Source organism: Liolophura sinensis, chromosome 4, assembly GCF_032854445.1.
Source record: "Liolophura sinensis isolate JHLJ2023 chromosome 4, CUHK_Ljap_v2, whole genome shotgun sequence".
Taxonomy (NCBI): Eukaryota; Metazoa; Mollusca; class Polyplacophora; order Chitonida; family Chitonidae; genus Liolophura; species Liolophura sinensis.
The window spans coordinates 12,430,262-12,450,050 of record NC_088298.1 but is presented as its reverse complement, the minus strand read 5'-3'; the positions used below and the strand labels follow the sequence as shown (position 1 = coordinate 12,450,050).

Here is a 19,789-nt window from a genome sequence, read left to right as displayed (position 1 = left end):
ACAACTACTGTTAGATTATGGCTGGTCTGTTAACACAGATCGACACAAACGCACACACATATGTTGCTATGTACGAAGATATTTGTATATACAACACTGTATACTGAATTCACACTATGCATAAAACTGTTGGAAAAAATCGATCATCGAATATCGTATTGAATTATAACTTTCACTTAGAATACCGCTAGCCCAAATAATTACCTTTTCACAAAATATCAACCTCGCCTTTGCATATGTTACCGTTCAAAATGGTAATACTTAAGTACCTAACATTTATAAAGCGTGTTGATTGTTAACTTAAAGTTATTTTGACACTATAAATAGTACAGGTACAGGTCTGATACTAACTGACAAGTAATAATTTGCACTATACTTGATAAATGGAAAAGATTTGATTTGATTTTGATTTTCAACCAAATGGGTTTTTGCCAAAAATCGGTATACATAGTTATTTATTTATTTGATTGGTGTTTAATTTACGCCGTACTCAAGAATATTTCACTTATACGATGGCGGCCAGCATGATGGTGGGTGGAAACCGGGCAGAGCCCGGGGCAACCCACGATCATCCACAGGTTGGTGTAAGTCCTTCCCACGTATACGGCTTGAGAGGAAGCCAGCATGAACGCACAGCGACCGTCTTCTGTATACCTCTTTAAACTGGATATGTTTCAATCATATCTCAAAAAAAGTTTTTTTAAGGAAGTTTGGTTTCCGAAAGACAATAACTTAAAGCCTAGAACCCATAGATTTAAAAGGGGTCTGGTTATTGTACAGTGCAAGTGAGAGATTATAACCTATTATAGTTGCACAAATTTGGGTGAACTGGTCAAACGATGCACTGACGGGCCGAGCTGTAGGCCTACTGAGCCACACTGACCAGGGGTATTAAACGCTAGATCCAACGGATCTGTGACTATCGGCTGCAAAACATTATGTTTTATACGACGCCATTGTTTGATTTTTGGGACTTACATCCATGGTTGTGAAGAAAAATGTGCTGTAACGTAGTGGATGAAATGAATTGTCTTCTGACTCCAGTGAGAGCAAAATAATAATAACGAACCTAAATTCTGACATTTAATTCTGGGGAAAAAATTGAGTCGGTTCGAATTTAGCGATTCAAGTCACCTTACCCGCAACAAACCTTTTTTTTAAAATCATAGCCTGGTGGAAATACTGGAAATGTGACTATTTGTATCGTGCATACAGCTAAAGAGTGCGAACAGACAACACTAAAACTTTCTTGTAAAAAATATAATTTGACCCGTATTTTACAATAACGATGCCCTAGGGGAGTTTACACACCCAATAGGAGAAAGCCCAACGGGGGTGCTAGATCACACTGCGGCAGTACACTGGAAATACACCTCAGAAATGACCTCATTTGACCTCACTGGATCTCTTCGATTCCAGACACCCCCTCCTTCCCCACTCAAAAAAAAAAAAAAACATAACCATAAACCATTTCTTCTTTTTGACTCTTCACTTGAGCTTATATTTGCTGATGAGGTTATAAAGAGCACATCTATAGTACGGCGGGGCCTCCGTGGCTCAGTCGCTTAGCGCGCTAGCGCAGTGTAATGACCCAGGAGTCTCTCACCAATACTGTCGCTGTGAGTTCAAGTCCAGCTCATGCTGGCTTCCTCTCAGGACGTATTTTGACTTTCCTTTTAATACTCTCGAAGATGCGGTGGGAAGATCTTTAGCAACCTGCAGGCTCTGCTCGGTTTCCTCCCACCATAATGCTGGCCGCCGTCGTATAAGTGAAATATTCTTGAGTACAGCGTGAAACACCAATCGAAAAATAAATAAATAAATAAATAAATATAGTACGGCTTTTCATCTGACATGCTATTTTTATTGTCTAACATATAACAGCGATATATTACCAATGCCTTTTTTGTTTAGTTTTCAGGTACATGTACATTTAAGATCCACGCACATCTGTAAGTGAAGTACATGCCACCATCCTTGTTTCTACTTAGTTTCATTCCAAGTCATTAAAGTCTGTTCAAACATTCCTTCGTCGTCATATGACTGAAAAATTGTTAAGTACGACTTTAAACCCCAAGCACTCATTCACTCACTCAAACAACTGCTGAGACTTTGCCTTTTGTTATTAACTGTCATCTACGTCAGTCTGTCATCTACGTCACAGTCTGTCATCTACGTCACAGCTTGTCATCTCCGTCACAGCATGTCGCCTGCGTCACGCGACAGGTTTTCCTTGATATAACAACTATGTTCTGCAAATAATTTATTTATTTGATTGGTGTTTTATTTACGCCGTACTAAAGAATATTTCACTTATACGACGGCGGCCAGCATTATTGTGGGTGGAAATGGGCAGAGCCCGGGGGAATTCTGCAAAACAAGGAAACATCTAACGTTTTTCAGATGGACATATCAGCAAGCTTTTGAAAATTAAACATAAGGCTGACCATTGCACATTTCTGGAGTGACAGTCGGCAGTGAGGTGGATTATTTTCGAGCTTGTTGTCATTTTGCAACAGAACATATCGCTAGATTTTTACTTTTTGTCTTTTAATTAGATTTTGGAACCAGATTTGATGTTCAAGCTTCACGGTGAAACTAAGCATAAAATTGCAAAGATCTGTAAAACATATAGCAAAGATGTTTGGTTTTCAGACGACCGGCACATGTGTACCCATTTCGTGACAGAGATGACATTTTATGCTAATTAGTAGCGCTGAAAAAGCGCTAAAATTAATAAATAATTTGTGTAAACTATTAAAATCATCTAGTTCAATGCTATACGTTGATCATATAACCAAAATAACCCGTTAAATGTGAAGTTGAAAAAAAAAAATCTTTGCTTCTTTGAAATCTTCAACATGACCAAACATTGACCCATATATACCACCATCACTACCATTCGGGTAATACATAGGCCCAGGAGCCTATCACCAGTGCGGTCACTGCACGAATTCAAGCTCAGCTCATATGCTGGTTTCCTCTCGCCGGGCGTACGTGGGGAGGTGTGCCGTGCAGCAAGCCGATCTGCGGATGGTCGTACTATATGAAACATCTGTTGAGGTGATGGAGCAGTGAGTTCCCAACCTTTGAAACTGGGAGCACACGCGGAGCTGGGGTTGTTGTCTGTGTTATCAAGAGCTAAAAACTCTTGAGTGAACATATAGGCCTATTAGTCTACTACAGAAATTTACTGAACAGTTTTTTTTTTTGACGATTATTTTCGATGCTGATATGCACACAGACACAAGGACGTGATGATCGTCCACGTCTTGCCATATGATATAGATGGTCGATCGAAGTTTCCAACCACAATCCATCTTATCGTAAATGGCACCATGTGGTGTTTCTCTTTGCGTGTTGTCCTGGGAACCAATAAATGTATCGTCGTTGAGTCTGTTTCGTCGTTTCCGTCTAATCTATGTGGCTCAGATGTGTGGAGAACTTGTCGTAACGACTTATTGTCAGACTTTGGGTATCCATTCCACTTCACTTAATATAGATGTTCCGAGAGGTTAATCGAGTATCAATCAAACTTTTCCCATTATTGCCTCGTACTAAATTTCTGTTTCATATCCAGAGCTCTGACACAGCTGTTGTCTATGGATCAAGTAGAAGGATGTACTGTTGTATATGGATCAAGTAGAAGGATATACTGTTGTATATGGATCAAGTAGAAGGAAGCATTATTGTATATGGATCATGTAGAAGGATGTACTGTTGTATATGGATCAAGCAGAAGGACGTATTGATGTATATAGTTCAAGAAGAAGGATATACTGTTGTATATGGATCAAGTAGAAGGAAGCATTATTGTATATGGATCATGTAGAAGGATGTACTGTTGTATATGGATCAAGCAGAAGGACGTATTGATGTATATAGTTCAAGAAGAAGGATATACTGTTGTATTTGGATCAAGTAGAAGGATTTACTGTTGTATATGGAAAAATAGAAGGATGTACTGTTGTATATGGATCAAGCAGAATGATATACTGTTGTATATGGATCAAGTTGAAGGATTCGCTGTTGCATATGGATCAAGTTGAAGGATGTACTGTTGTATATGGATCAAGTAGAAGGATGCAGTGTGATAACTTGTATATGGATCAAGTAGAAGGATGTAGTGTCATGACTGTTGTATATGGATCAAGTAGAAGGTTGTAATGTCTAGACTTGTATATGGATCAAGCAGAAGGATGCAGTGTCATGACTGTTGTATATGGATCACGCAAAAGGATGCAGTGTCATGACTGTTGTGTATGTATTAAGTAGAAGGATGTAGTGTCGTGACTGTTGTATACGGATCAAGTAGAAGGCTGTAGTGTCATGACTGTTGTATATGGATCAAGTAGGATGTAATGTCATGACTGTTATATATGGATCAGGCAGAAGGTTGTAGTGCCATGACTTGTATATGGATCAAGCAGAAGGATGCAGTGTCATGACTGTTGTGTATGCATTAAGTAGAAGGATGTAGTGTCATGAATGTTGTATACGGATCAAGCAGAAGGATGTAGTGTCATGACTGTTGTATATGGATCAACTAGGATGTAATGTCATGACTGTTATATATGGATCAAACAGAAGGTTGTAGTGTCATGACTGTTGTATATGGATCAAGCAGAAGGTTATAGTGTCATGACTGTTATATATGGATCAAGTAGAAGGTTATAGTGTCATGACTGTTGTATATGGATCAAGCAGAAGGATGTAGTGTCATGACTGTTGTATATGGATCAAGCAGAAGGTTGTAGTGTCATGACTGTTGTATATGGATCAAGTAGAAGGATGTAGTGTCATGACTTGTATATGGATCAAGCAGAAGGATGTAATGTCATGACTGTTATATATGGATCAAGCAGAAGGATGTAGTGTCATGACTTGTATATGGATCAAGCAGAAGGTTGTAGTGTTATGACTGTTATATATTGATCAAACAGAAGGATGTAGTGTCATGACTTGTATATTGATCAAGCAGAAGGATGTAGTGTCATGACTTGTATATGGATCAAGCAGAAGGATGTAGTGTCATGACTTGTATATGGATCAAGCAGAAGGATGTAGTGTCATGACTTGTATATTGATCAAGCAGAAGGATGTAGTGTCATGACTGCTGTATATGAGTCAAGCAGAAGGATGTAGTTTTATGTATACATGTAGATTAAGTAAAAGGAGGTAATCACTGTAAAGGTGGCAAATGGTGTCTCAAGTTAAAACCTCTCAAGTAAAAAACTTATCTGAGACTCATATTGAACATGTCTGGCATAAAGAGCACTGTCAAAAACCAGATTCAACATTGCAGTTGTTTATAGACAAATCTTCTTTTCTTTGTTCTCCATTATGTTAGTCTGCTAGAGCAGCACAGTCACTCAGGAGCCTGTCAGCAAATGATGAGATCGCTGCACCTGCTCATCCTTGCTTTTTCTGCCAGCAACCTGCTGGTGGTCGAGGGTTTCCCCGGGTTGTGCCCGGTTTTCTCCCATCATAATGCTGGCCGCAGTCGAATAAGGGAAATACTCGTGAGTACGACGTGAAAACACCAACAGAAATAACTAGATAAATTATGCGCGACTGAATGATTGAGACCCTTGTACAACATGTCCACGATATACCCTCGTTGCACATTCAATCCAGTAATGTTTATGCGATCTCAGATACCACTAGTTAACAATCATAGATCTGTTTTAACCAAATTCCGCGCTGGTGTTCATAATCGGACGAAACGCCCCTGAAGTTAGAAAATTATTATCCTAGCGCACACTTTCATAACAAGGTTTGTCGTGTAGCTGTATTGTACACCATGAAAAGCAAAAAGCAGAAAAGAAAGTTGAACCATTATAAGATGTTTAGTTTATCAATGATACACAGCAGTGTTGAGCTAGGGAAGAAGAGATATAATGTTAATGAACCACTGGATACGGCATCTGTTCCAGATTGCCTGAACAGTTCAATAAACACAGAGCGTGTGTCCATGGAGCACAAAGTATGATGCTCTTAATTCATTTATTTGATTGGTTCTAAATTACGCTGTACTCAAGAGTTCACCTATATCACTTATACGATGGGGCAGCGTTATGGCAGAAGGAAACCAGACAGACAGGGAGAAACCCGGCCTCGATCATCCGCATGCAGGTTAAGATAGCTGTTTGGTTACGTAAATGTGTTGGCACAACTTTGACGTTCATAAAGAAAAAACGTCGGGCACAGTGCCTACTACTTATGGAATATGATATAATGGATCGTATAGGAAATCAAAGACAACGACACTGGTGAACCATTTGACGTTACAAGACATACGTGAGTGTTCCAAGACGAAATAGCGATACGTGGCTTACAATCCGCCTTTGAACCGTGTTTCATCAATGTGAGTCCGGATTGTCCCTTTCGATGACAAATGCAAAGCCTACAGAAGCAGTTTACCGTGTGCTCACTGGTCTACGTTTTGTGCTCCTCTGTGGGCTGTAATCTACTATTCATACAGTATCTCTTCTCAATAACAGTCAAGCAAAATACGTGAACTCTTTCTGCCGAAAATGGAACCCGTCGACTTTATGACTTCCACATGAAAAAGCTTTAGTAAAAAAATTTACTCTCGGTTTGCTTAAGGGAGATGGTGACAACTATATTGGTGGATTACTTTTGAGAATATCAATCAACAACCACTCCGTTTTATTGGATTTAAGAACTGATAAGTCAAATTTACAAATTTACTTTTGCTTGATGCACAACTACCTTGCTTTGGGTTGAACAAACTTGATGGACAGCTACACGTTATTTACTTTTGAGAACCTGCTCTAGGAAAGCCTCATCTGCAACTATCCTTGGTTTCCTCTCAGTAAGCCGATGAACAACTACCACTCTGATTTCCTTCTGAAAACCCTGATGGCTTACCCATGGCTGCGTTTTCGTGTCCCAGTTTAGGAGTTAACTCACCGATTGCTAAAGAACAAACTTAACAAGGCTGTTGATCATAATGTTACGTCAGACACATTTGCCACCGTTTCAAACCGCATACACCTGTCGTAACCGTGTATCCTGCAAATTGAGCTGGTCTTTGGTTATAATGGATGCGTGTGAGTGCAAGTAAATGAGTCTGAAGTATATTGTAGGCGTGTTTATCCTGGAGAAATGAAACGGTCCTAATTTCCTTTAATCGTCCGTTGACGTGTAGTGGCTCTTACGCTCGACTTATGGAGGCGGTAGATCCATTGTCAATTCTGGGTCGAGTAACATCCAAGACTTTAAAAGAAGAAGATGTAACTTCCTCGTTTGGCGTTCACCATGAAGGGGATAGTGCAACGACTGGATAACCCGTATCAGTATAATGGCTCGGGCGGCGCGGCTGACTAGCCTTCGGTAAGGCGTCTCAGAGAAGCAGCACTAGATAAAAGAGCGGTGGAAATCCGTCCTGCAACAAGGAGGCACGTTACATATACTCTAAGGATTCCTTTGTCGTCATATGACTGAAAAATTGTTAAGTACGACGTTAAACCCCAAGTACTCATGACTGAAAATTTGTTAAGTACGATGTTAAACCCCAAGCACTCATTCTTACGCTCGAGGATGTCTGATTCACCTGATAAATAGTTGGTACCATCTCCGTCCCTGAGATGAACCTTGGCCTGCACACTCCTTGGTGCTTTCGACACCCGTTGTGCTGCAGTAAAAGTAATCTTGCATGAAGTTCTTCTTGTCTTCCACCAACATGGGGAACATATTTAGATTGTTGTGTGTGTCAAAACCTGTGCTTCACATATGTCTGTCAGTTAATGTTCTCGATTCACTTTTCTTTAGCCATGAAATTGACGACTTTCATATGAGTGAAATATTGAGTAAGCACCACCATCTATGATGATGCCAATCAATGCCAATCAATGATGATGATTTGAGTGGGGGGGGGGGGGGGGGGAATCAGGATCTAATCTATATATAACATGACAATTCGTTTGAATTTTTTGTATGTAATATACTTACATAGTGCTGGTTTACAAACCAAAAAATACATAGTTCTGAAAAAATAAATAAATAATACTTGTATGCAGCTTGCATCTGGGGGGCTACCCAGATTGATAATTTTTTCTTTTATACAGCAGATTTCTGCTTTTCTTTGACGATAAATTCTGCAGAAATGAAAAAGTGTCTTCTTTCATTTGCTTAAAATACAACACAGCACTTGCTAATGTTACACACGTTTAGAATATAGAATTTTGCCCTACTGACTTGAATCTGACTGAAGTTATGTAATATGAAGTTACGGCCTGGTAGTCATTCCACCAGTACAAATATATGTATTGTTGAAAGGATACAGAATTGACACTGAGTGGTGGAAACTGGTATAACGCTGGCAGCATTGGTCACACATGAATAAATGTACCATAACGAAAACTCCTCTTTAACTTAGCCTGAACATGTTTATCTCACATCAGCCTACCAGCGACAACTCAGTTTAACGGTTTAATGTATGACTCGATCTGATCAAGAAACCACAAATGCAACGACCAATTAGCTCTGTACAATATTAATGGAAACCTGTTTCCTCAGAAAAAATTTTAAGACTGAGTAACATAAAAAGGACAATAAGGTGACTCATCCAAATGTGTATGTGTCCATGTACATAACTAAACCACATATTTGAATTTAAAAAGTAACTATTGTTTTTAAACTGAACACTGAGCCAAAATCAAGGAAACAGATAATTGAAAAATATCTGGACAAAAAAAAAAAAAAAACTGAACTAAACCCAACAGCTTCAAAAGCATCAATAGCACTACTAAAACATATAAAATGATGGATAGACAGTCTGATACACATTAAGCTGCATGTATACATAGAAAGGAACATAGTCCCCTGGGCCACTGCATAAAGTTTAAATATATATTCATTCTGCAGGTATGTGGAACCTGTTTTAGAGGTCTCCTGCATATGAGGGGATTTTAATGTTTGCAGTGACCTCAAATATTTGTGCCATTTTGATGGAATGGTCAGCAATAATATACATGGAGCGGCAACAAATGGTTAGGATCTGCAAAGGAATGATCCAAAATTTTGCACAGCGGCTACAAATGGTTGGGAGTTAATGGACAGCGTGTTCAGAAAATGTGTACAGTGATCACAAATGTTTGGGAGTTGGTGGACAGACTGTTCAGAAATTGTATACAGTGGTCACAAATGCTTGGGAGTTGGTGGACACAGTGTTCAGAAATTGCGTACAGTGGTCACAAATGCTTGGGAGTTGGTGGACAAAGTGTTCAGAAATTGTATACAGTGGTCACAAATGCTTGGGGGTTGGTGGACACAGTGTTCAGAAATAGAGTACAGTGGCTGCAAATGCTTGGAGATTGGTGGACAGAGTAATCAAAAATTTTGCGAAGTGGTCAAAAATGCTTGGGAATCGGGGATGGAATGTGAAACTGCAACTTCATGTATGTTGCGTGAAAAGTTGGCTTTTTCCACCACTTAAATATGCAATAAATTTCTCTTATTTCCCATTATCACAGACATGACAGAAGGCCCTGAAATGTATATGGGAGTCTTGTACACTGCATGCTTAGCATCTAGTTTTACATATTACGATATTTAGAGTTATATTTATTTTTTTCTGTATTTGGTGTTTTACGCCGTACTCAAGAATATTTCACTTATACAACGGCGGCCAGCATTATGGTGGGAGGAAACTGGGGAGAGCCTGGAGGAAACCCACGATCATCTGCATGTTGATGCCAGACCTTCCCACTTACAGCCACAGAGGAAGCCAGCATGAGCTGGACTTGAACTCACAGCAACCGCATTGGTGAGAAGCTCCTGGGTCATTACGCTGCGCTAGCGCGCTAACCGACTGAGCCACGGAAGCCCCGTACAGTTATACAAATCTTTTTTAAACACATGTACAAAAGTGTGTATTACAACACTGAAGTAGCTCAAACTTTGAACACCAAAACACAAACTATCCTTCCTTGATAATTATGTTGTGCATGCACATGAATACATGAACTGAAGTTAAAACCATTTAGCTGAAAAGATGACAGCAGTGCTCCTACAACTGAGACTCATGGCCTACCAAATGGAATTAATCCGAGACATTCCAAATTGAACCACCTATCACATTTCAGATCATCACAATCTATACCCAGGCTTGCAAGCTGCTGGGTAGGACAATCCCTAGTCATAAATATGCAATGCTTTTCATGTTTGACATCATTATCTTCTGTGGACATACATCAGCAAACACAGCTGATCTGTCTTGAAACAATATAAAATGCTATAAAGCAGTAATGAACTAGACTACATCTTGTTCAAATGCATGGTGCACTCGGGTTTTATGTTAAAATTCCTCTGCAAATTTAGGACATTAATCCAATCCTTCCGTTACATCTTGATACCCAGTTTCACTCAGATGTAAGTTTAAGAATCTCTGCTGCTAAGGTGGAAACTGCAATATCGGCATGGGAGCTGGGAAAAAAAAAAAGAAAGAAAAAGAAATATCTGATCATACAGCATATTGTACACGTGTATATTCTGCGGAGTGAATTTTGATTGTATATGACAGAGAGACCAAAGAGATATGCACCAACCAGAAATATCTCACATACTCAAAGTAATCTGTCAGTTTCATAAATATCCTTTGATTAGTTTTCAAGATACATGTATGAGCAAATTGCAGTAAAACTACAGTAAACCTGACCCAGCCTCAAGCGTCTCACATACTCACTGTCTAACCTGTGATTTTTAAGATTCTCCTTTGATTGGTTTTCAGGAATGACCCGTTATCGCCATATGCCCCACGTTTTTAAGAAGGGGTCAGAATATGTCTATTCCAGGCTAAATATGCAAAACTTTTGCATGAAACAATCGGATCTTTGAACTCTGGCTAAAGATCCACAAGATAAATCTATCTACAAAATTTTACTAAAAACAGACAATATCTGACACAGTTAGCACAAAGTCCTGTTTCTCAATAAACATGCAAATGGCACCTGGTTTTGTCATGTCTGAACCAGGGGCTGAAGGTCTCCCTTTGACATCTTTGTTACTCACTCTACTGTATTTCTTGCTTTATTTGTTCATTTGTTTTCATTGTTTCATTGAAGGAAATTGTTTTTGAAAATGTTCACACCAGTTGATATTATTACCAAGTTTGTTTTACTTTCTATTTTAGGTGATTAGTTGGTGAAAAATCAAGAGAAGTTAGACTGTGTTCCACATGGACTTGTAATTGTGTTTGTGTTACTTCATGCGATTACTTCACGCATCTGTTACGGTGTTCCCACGACCCTTGCAGTGACACCTGTGATTTTCCTACACCGTCAATCCCCAGCTATATATCCTCTTCTGATGCACTAAAAATCTGACATATTCTATTCTCTCGTGTGACAAGGCTCCCTGTGGAGTTTGTGGAAACACTCCAGAAATATTCACGTGATTTCCAGCAAATGCAATCTTTGTTCACAGCATTAAATGTGATTGTTTTCACACCAAATGTTGACCAACTTTATACAGTGATACACTGGCTAGCTGCGAAAAATTCCATGGAATTCTATGTGATTTACTATACATACGTAATCAAAGATTCAATCCTGGAACAAGCACCAGCTGGATACACTCCTTTGTATTAATTACAACTGCACAAATGACCAAGATCAGACCATCTGGCCACACCATACACATACCTTGCCGTATGTGCCAGTGATTCAACAGCTTGCACCAAGTATTCCCCATTTTGTTTGACAGAATCAGCATGAACCATTTCTGTAGAAATCTGCAAATGAAAGGGTTACAATCATCAATTCTCACTCACCCACAACTGAATGTGTTGTGCTTGAGCAACAATTTAAGACCTAGGCCTTTAAATTTTAGGCCTACATGAAAACACCAGAAAACAACACAAATGAATAGTATTGATAACATGTTTTTTTTAGCAGTAATATGCATAGGTACATGGTAAGCCAAGCACTAACCAATCGCTTAATAATCCGCAATAATATCTTCTGTTTCTTGCTGTCAGCTGTCTGTAGTGCCCTGCTGTAACACATCTGCAACACACAAAACACACTTTTAAATTAATTAAAACAACACAACTATAACACAAGTACATCAAATACATATACACTGTGACCAGATGTCCTTAAAACGTCTCAACATAAAAGAAAAGACAACAAATAATATAACTTAAGTTATTTATGAAGAGGGGACTTTTTCCTACGACGTGCTTTGTTACATGTAAAATCAACTTTTAATTTTACGAGACGTTCCATATTAGAGAAAGAGGAAACATGATGTCGCATCACTCGTCAAGTGCTGTCTTCTGTCAAACGACACAAGCAGAAACGCAAATGTAAGGTTTACAGGTTGAACAAGATGTTCAGAGAAAGGGTACAGATGGGTGGTGAGTGAGGGTGGTGCATGGTGAGGGTGGTGCATGGTGAGTAAGGGTGGTGCGTGATGAGTGAAAGTGGTGCATGGTGAGGGTGGTGCCTGGTGAGTGAGGGCGGTGTGTGGTGAGTGAGGGTGGTGCCTGGTGAGTGAGGGTGGTGTGTGGTGAGTGAGTGGGGGTGGTGCATGGTGACCGTGGTGCATGGTGAGTGAGGGTGGTGTGTGGTGAGTGAGGGTGGTGTGTGGTGAGTGAAGGTGGTGTGTGGTAAGCGAGGGTGGTGTGTGGTGTGTGGGGTGGTGTGTGGTGAGTGAGGGTGTTGTGTGGTGGGTGGTGAGTGCGGGTGGTGCATGGTGAGGGTGGTACGTGGTGAGTGAGGGTGGTGCATGGTGAGTGGTGCATGGTGAGTGAGGGTGGTGCATGGTGAGTGAAGGTGGTGCATGTTGAGTGAAGGTGGAGCATGGTGAGTGAGGGTTGTGCCTGGTGAGTGAGGGTTGTGCCTGGTGAGGATGGTGTGTGGTGAGTGAGGATGGTGAGTGAGGGTGGAATGTGGTGAGTGAGGGTGGTGCATGGTGAGGGTGGTGTGTGGTGAGTGAGGGTGGTGAGTGAGAGTGGTGTGTGGTGAGTGAGGGCGGTGTGTGGTGAGTAGGGGTGGGAACAACCTCATCAACCTGGGGCCCGTTTTACAAAGCTGTCACAGTGCTACTCCAAGCCTATTTACCATGGGTGACCTATCTCTTCACTGTATGTTGCCATGGAAAGCCTGCAATTTGCGACTGCTTTGTAGAACAGGCCCTAGATTACCAACACCATGAATATGGCTTAAGGCCAGGTTGGCAATAGTCCAACTGACCATATTCTCTGCAGAGAGGGCTTCCCTGTTCTCTCCTCCAAACAGCTGCACCATCAGGGAGAGGCACTTTGTGGCCAGATCCTGCATCTCCCCATCTTCATGACACAGCTGTAACATAGAGTACATATCATGTATGCATAAATGTAAACAGAATGATCCCAAATGTGCAATAATTTACTTACATGCAGCACTGCTATGTATTACTTCAAATGAGCCACTTTTCTCTATGATTTGACTGTGACTATAAGTCAGATCGAGAGACTTATCAGTTATATGGTGATGGTCAGTGGTTTACTACAGGCACCAGTTTCCTCCAACCACTGACTAGATGCCTGACTTGCATCCTATAGGTATGGCATTAAACTCCATTTCATTAAGCAAATAGTTTTCAGATAATTTCCATCATTACTTGTGGGGCAAATGTGATTAAACGCTAGATTCTGTCCCCTACAAATCTGTCATGTCTATACACATATGACAACTGTTATCTCATGTATATAGATATAGTGGGGGGTTGGGGTGGCTCCAACAGGCACTCAACCAAAGAAGTCAGGCATCGGAATGTCGGGCATCAGGAGGTTTGTCAAGTACCTGCCTAACTTCTGTGCGACTCTAACCAGTTTTCTCCACACATAATGAAAACCCATGGCACACCTCATTATTTCCCCAAGATTTTCATAAGTGTGTTTACTTTGATTTAATGGCCTAATGTTTAAAATATGTGACTAAACATGTGGTCTTCATTACTGGCATATACATGTGTTTAAGTTTCAGCACAAAACTGGAGGCAGAAGCTGGGGCCTAGGGCACTTTATTATCCTCCTAAAAGACAAATATCCATGATGATACCACAGTCATGTTTCAATCAGCTCCCAACAAAGACCCGACTATGAGCCATAAGTAACAAGAGCGACACTGACATACGAGTTACAGTATCTCACCAGATGTGTCAAAGGTCCCATCAAGTCTGTCAGTGATTTATTCTTCAACAACATGGCTTCAGCCTGTTCGGCCTCCCTCGTGCTGGAGGTGCCACCTGTCCTTTTGGCCTGTGCAGAAACAATGCACAAGTCTAGAGAATACACATATATCCATGTGTATGTGAACACACATATTCCAATACCTAAATACAATCAATCTGTTCGAAAAGTTTTAAAAAAGAAAGACATATTTATATACATGGACAGTTTCTAGTGGTTTGTCTGATGAGTTTTTTTTTCTTCTTTAAAACGAGATCATCGTTCGACAACATGAACTATTTTCCACACAGCATTATACACCTGTTCATATGACATACATGTACTGGTAGGAACTCTAAACAAAGAACCAATCCATTATATCCTGAATTTTTGAAAAAAAAAATTCTTTACCATTGCCACTTGGAACTCAGTCGCATTTTTATTATCCCCATGTAATATCTGTAGAACCTAGCAGAGAACTGTCTCTTTTTGGAATGCATGTGGCAGAGGGTGGCGGGGCTTTAGCGCCCGAGGTTAACATTCTCGGAGTGCCTTCTAGTTGGCATGAATATGGAGTTGATAACACTCAAAGGTTGTATGTGTCAGAAGCTAAGGTAGTCACTCACCTGTAGAGCTTTCCTGACAACATCTGAGACATGTTTGAACAGGCTGGTGAGCATTTCAAGTAAGAGTTGTAGGACTGGCCCCACAGGCTTGCCTTCCCCCTCCCCAGACTGCCACTCCCCATACACCTCATAGAATATCACCACGTACTGGTCCAGCAATCCTGCATATACAAGTACAATTTATTGATTTGTTTGATTGCTGTTTCATACCAAACTCAAGAAATTTTCACTTGTTTGATTATGGTCAATTTTATGCATGAATGCATAAAACCCGTCCTCAGGCAAGTCACAGATGATGGCTTCCTACATGTATACATGGGAGACTGGTGGAAGACTTGTGGGCTTTAATGAATATTACATTGTGCAAAGCAGAAGACCCGAGCAACAAGTGTAGACTGTTTACTGTGATCAAAGCCCCAAAGCAATGAGAGCTATGGTATTCATTCAACACACACACGAAATGATTTCACTGTGCATAATGAATGCAGCATCATTTTACTACCTAAACGGTTATGAAATTCATTCTGATTGGCTGGTGTGAGAGATAGGCAAGTCCAGGCTATGCTTTGCCTAGGCTGAATTTTAGGCATAGTACATTTATTCAAGCATGAACAAGACTTAACTCATGAAAACCTCCAATTTCAGCCAATCAGCATTGACTCTGTATCCCTTTAACTTTAACTATAAACAAAAACACATTTCACATACAGTCCCAAATTTACACGCAAATAAAATGGCGACTTCATTTACAGCCACTGCATTGCACGGAAAAAGGTGCAGAATTACTGCAGGTTTGTGTAGCATTGAGAGGTCTGACTTCATAATCTCTGTGCAAAAATGTACACTGCAACAGTTATACACATGCATATCAAAGTGGCTGAAAGGTAAAATCACATGAGGAGAAGGCCCCAGTTTCACCAAAATTCTTATAAAGTTCAGTAACCTGTTTCAGTTGATCATTTTTTTTTTTTTTTTTTTTTTTTTTTAGTCAACATGGAGCATTTCTTCAAAATCTGAAGTCACAGAACACTGCATAAAACTTGAGTTACTCTATCATAAAAGGGCAAGGTGGCCAGGTCAACATGGCTCACCTTGACTGTACAACTCCTCCATGTCTGTATCACGATGTCCCACCAGACAGTTGATGATTCCCAGGATGCTCTGCATTGTGTTGCTAAACGGATTGTTCTGATGATCCTACAGATGGAGAATGGAAGCCTGAGTACAGATACTCACTGTCTTATATATACCATACTGTCCTAATGGCTGGCCGAGTGGCTAGTCAAAGTATTTTAAACTAACACTGAATATTGATTTTTTTTAAACAGAATATAAGTTCAGTGAGACTTAATCAAGAGCAGGCTAAAACCAGTGTGATGTCATGGTCAGTCACCCTCATTAATGAGGGAGATATGTAAACAGTTTCAAAAAGATGTCTTAGATACAAGGTCAATGTTATCAGCTGTCCCTTAAAAAGGTGAATGGGTAATGTCTAGGTCACAGCCTAGGCTGCACAATCTGATAAAAACGCATTTGATTGGATGAAAATTTTAAAAGATGGTAACCTTGATTTGCACTGACCATGTGCTCTTTTTATTTTACATCATATCCAGTGAAATGACTTTACAATAATAAGATTATGATGCTTTTCAAGATTCTGAACATTGTGCTTTTGACTGAAATACGTGTTAACCAGGTGTTATTCTTTAATGATTTAGATTTGGTTTACCTCCAATATTTTGAATAGCACTGGCACAAGGCCTAAGTGTTCAAACTCCTTCACAAAGCTTGGGTTTTCCTCCAGCAGAGAGATCAGAAGCTTTAGGCCATAGCTGGGCAGTGGGTCGCGGTCCAGCAAGATCTGCTCGTATCTGTAAACAAATAGTGACAATTTATTTATTTGGTTGGTGTTTAATGCCATATATCAAGAAATTTTTATAATAACTTACTTGTACATGTCATAACGGATGTCAGGTACATGTACATGAGTGGAGGCTACAGCAGAACCAGGGACATTACAAAGTACCAGACAAAATGTTCTAGCTCACAAAATCCAGTAGCAGAACCAGGGACATTGCAAAGTACCACACAAATGTTCCAGCTCACAAAATACAGTAGCAGAACCATGGTCATTACAAAGTACCACACAAATGTTCTATCTCACAAAATCCAACAGCAGAACAATGGACATTACAAAGTACCAGACAAATGTTCCAGCTCACAAAATCCAGTAGCAGAACCATGGACATTACAAAGTACCAGACAAATGTTCCAGCTCACAAAATCCAGTAGCAGAACCATGGAAATTACAAAGTACCAGACAAATGTTCTAGCTCACAAAATCCAGTAGCAGAACCAGGGACATTGCAAAGTACCACACAAATGTTCCATCTCACAAAATACAGTAGCAGAACCATGGTCATTACAAAGTACCAGACAAATGTTCTATCTCACAAAATCCAACAGCAGAACAATGGACATTACAAAGTACCAGACAAATGTTTTATCTCACAAAATCCAGTAGCAGAACCATGGACATTACAAAGTACCAGACAAATGTTCCAGCCCACAAAATCCAGTAGCAGAACCATGGAAATTACAAAGTACCAGACAAATGTTCTAGCTCACAAAAGCCAGTAGCAGAACCATGGACATTACAAAGTACCAGACAAATGTGCTATCTCACAAAGTCCAGTAGCAGAACCATGGACACTGTACAGTACCAGACAAATGTTCTATCTCATAAAATCCAGCAGCAGAACCATGGACATTACAAAGTACCAGACAAATGTTCTATCTCACAGAATCAAGTAGCAGAACCATGGACATTACAAAGTACCAGACAAATGTTCTATCTCACAGAATCAAGTAGCAGAACCAGGGACATTACAAAGTACCAGACAAATGTTCTATCTCACCAAATCCAGTAGCAGAACCATGGACATTACAAAATACCAGACAAATGTTCTATCTCACAAAATCCAGTAGCAGAACCATGGACATTACAAAGTACCACACAAATGTTCTATCTCACCAAATCCAGTAGCAGAACCATGGACATTACAAAATACCAGACAAATGTTCCAGCTCACAAAATCCAGTAGCAGAACCATGGACATTGCAAAGTACCACACAAATGTTCTATCTTACAAAATCCAGTAGCAGAACCATGGACATTACAAAGTACCAGACAAATGTTCCAGCTCACAAAATCCAGTAGCAGAACCATGGACATTACAAAGTACCAGACAAATGTTCTATCTCACAAAATCCAGTAGCAGAACCACGGACATTACAAAGTACCAGACAAATGTTCTATCTCATAAAATCCAATAGCAGAACCATGGACATTACAAAATACCAGACAAATGTTCTATCTCACAAAATCCAGTAGCAGAACCAGCAAGAGCTGGAACTGAAAATGTCACCTCCCTCATAAAAGGCACAAAAATCTCAGCGACCCAGACCTTTAACAGGTAAGCCAGTGAGTGGCATAATGATTCAAAAGGGGCTGGTCACAAAGTATATGCACTCACAAGGGAAGTAAGGGAGAATGTGTATTACACAGGATAAATGTACAGGAGGAAGAGGTGGGTTGAAAATCACGGATTTGGAATGCATGTGTACATTGTGGCCTGACCAAAACAGAAATCTATTACCAATATTTACATGGTTTATGAATTTGTGCCTCATCAATGTTGATCAAAGGTATTAAGTCAAACAAGCCAAAGGTCTGGATGTTCTGCCAATATAAGCCAGACTGCCCTAATATACCGAATTTCAACTGACGTTCAGCATTTTTGTTGAACCTTTTGGTACATTCTGAGATACAGTGAGTGAAAATTCTTGAGCATAGCAACAGACACGAATAATTTATTTATTTATTAATTTGATTGGTGTTTTATGCCGTACTTAAGAATACGATTTCACTTATATGATAGTGACGAGCACTGTGGTTTGAGGAAACCGGGCAGAGCCCGGGGGAAACCCACGACCATCCACAGGTTGTTGGCAGACAGACACCAATAAATCTATCGCGTCCAGTGTAGTTTCCCTACATATATTTGGGTAATGGAGCAATCTCAAGTTAACACAGGAAACAATCTACATAATGAAGGCACCTTATATACATACATAATCTCATAAGAACAAATATGAAACAATTTCAATCATTTTCTTATTTAAATGACTTCACTTTATAAACAGTACCAATACATGTAAATTTGGCCTGTTTGTGGTATTAGGAGACTTACTGTGGGAAGAGATGTTTGCTGATGGTAGTGTGGAGCTGGCTGATGTTGTAGCGCTGATCTTCAGCATTGATGTTGTAGTGCTGATCCTCAGCATTGATGTTGTAGCGCTGATCCTCAGCATTGGTGTAGCGCTCACGACTAAGGTAAACTAGAGCCATCTCAGAGAACAGGCGCAGTGCTGTCGCTCTAGTGTCAGCTGGCAACAACACACAGCAATAACAATACTCTACCCAAATGTCAACACCTAATTGGTTCATATCATTTTAATTTTTACCATATAAGGAGAGTGATGCTTATTATGATAGTAAAAAGCAAAGGCCACTGTCATGAAACATCGTAAGAAAATGGTTTCTGAAGTTTTTGGAAAGAAGACTCAAGTTCACTTCCTAGAATGATCAAACTTAAAACAGGAATAATCAGGGTTTGAGGAATTACCTAAAGAGACAGATAACTGGTTTCAAGTTATAGTAACAAATACATATACAACTACAGAATCCTCCAAACTAAAACTTTGGCAAATTCATCATTGACATTTGACAGATAAGATGAAATAATAATATACCAGGCTGTACGTGTCATGTCACGTCAGGCAGACCTCACGTGAATTTACATGTAAAATAAAGATCTGGATCAATATCACTGATATTTGATAATGTACATGTATTTTTAGGATAGTGAAAAAGGGCTTCATACAATTATACAGTAAAAATATTGGCTAAATTTTACAA

The 19,789-nt window shown here is 39.8% G+C and overlaps 1 protein-coding gene across 1 annotated transcript in view; it reads right to left on the bottom strand.

Annotated features, from left to right (window-relative positions):
- Positions 1 to 7,985: 7,985 nt before the first annotated feature.
- LOC135464703 (serine/threonine-protein kinase ULK4-like) overlaps positions 7,986 to 19,789 on the bottom strand; it is a 50,605-nt gene continuing 38,801 nt past the window's right edge. Inside the window, 9 exon segments of the mRNA XM_064742206.1 lie at positions 7,986 to 10,452; positions 11,670 to 11,758; positions 11,958 to 12,032; positions 13,224 to 13,331; positions 14,165 to 14,272; positions 14,809 to 14,969; positions 15,900 to 16,005; positions 16,538 to 16,679; positions 19,062 to 19,257. Of these exon segments, the coding sequence (XP_064598276.1) occupies positions 10,389 to 10,452; positions 11,670 to 11,758; positions 11,958 to 12,032; positions 13,224 to 13,331; positions 14,165 to 14,272; positions 14,809 to 14,969; positions 15,900 to 16,005; positions 16,538 to 16,679; positions 19,062 to 19,257 (1,049 nt within the window). The 3' untranslated portion in view covers positions 7,986 to 10,388.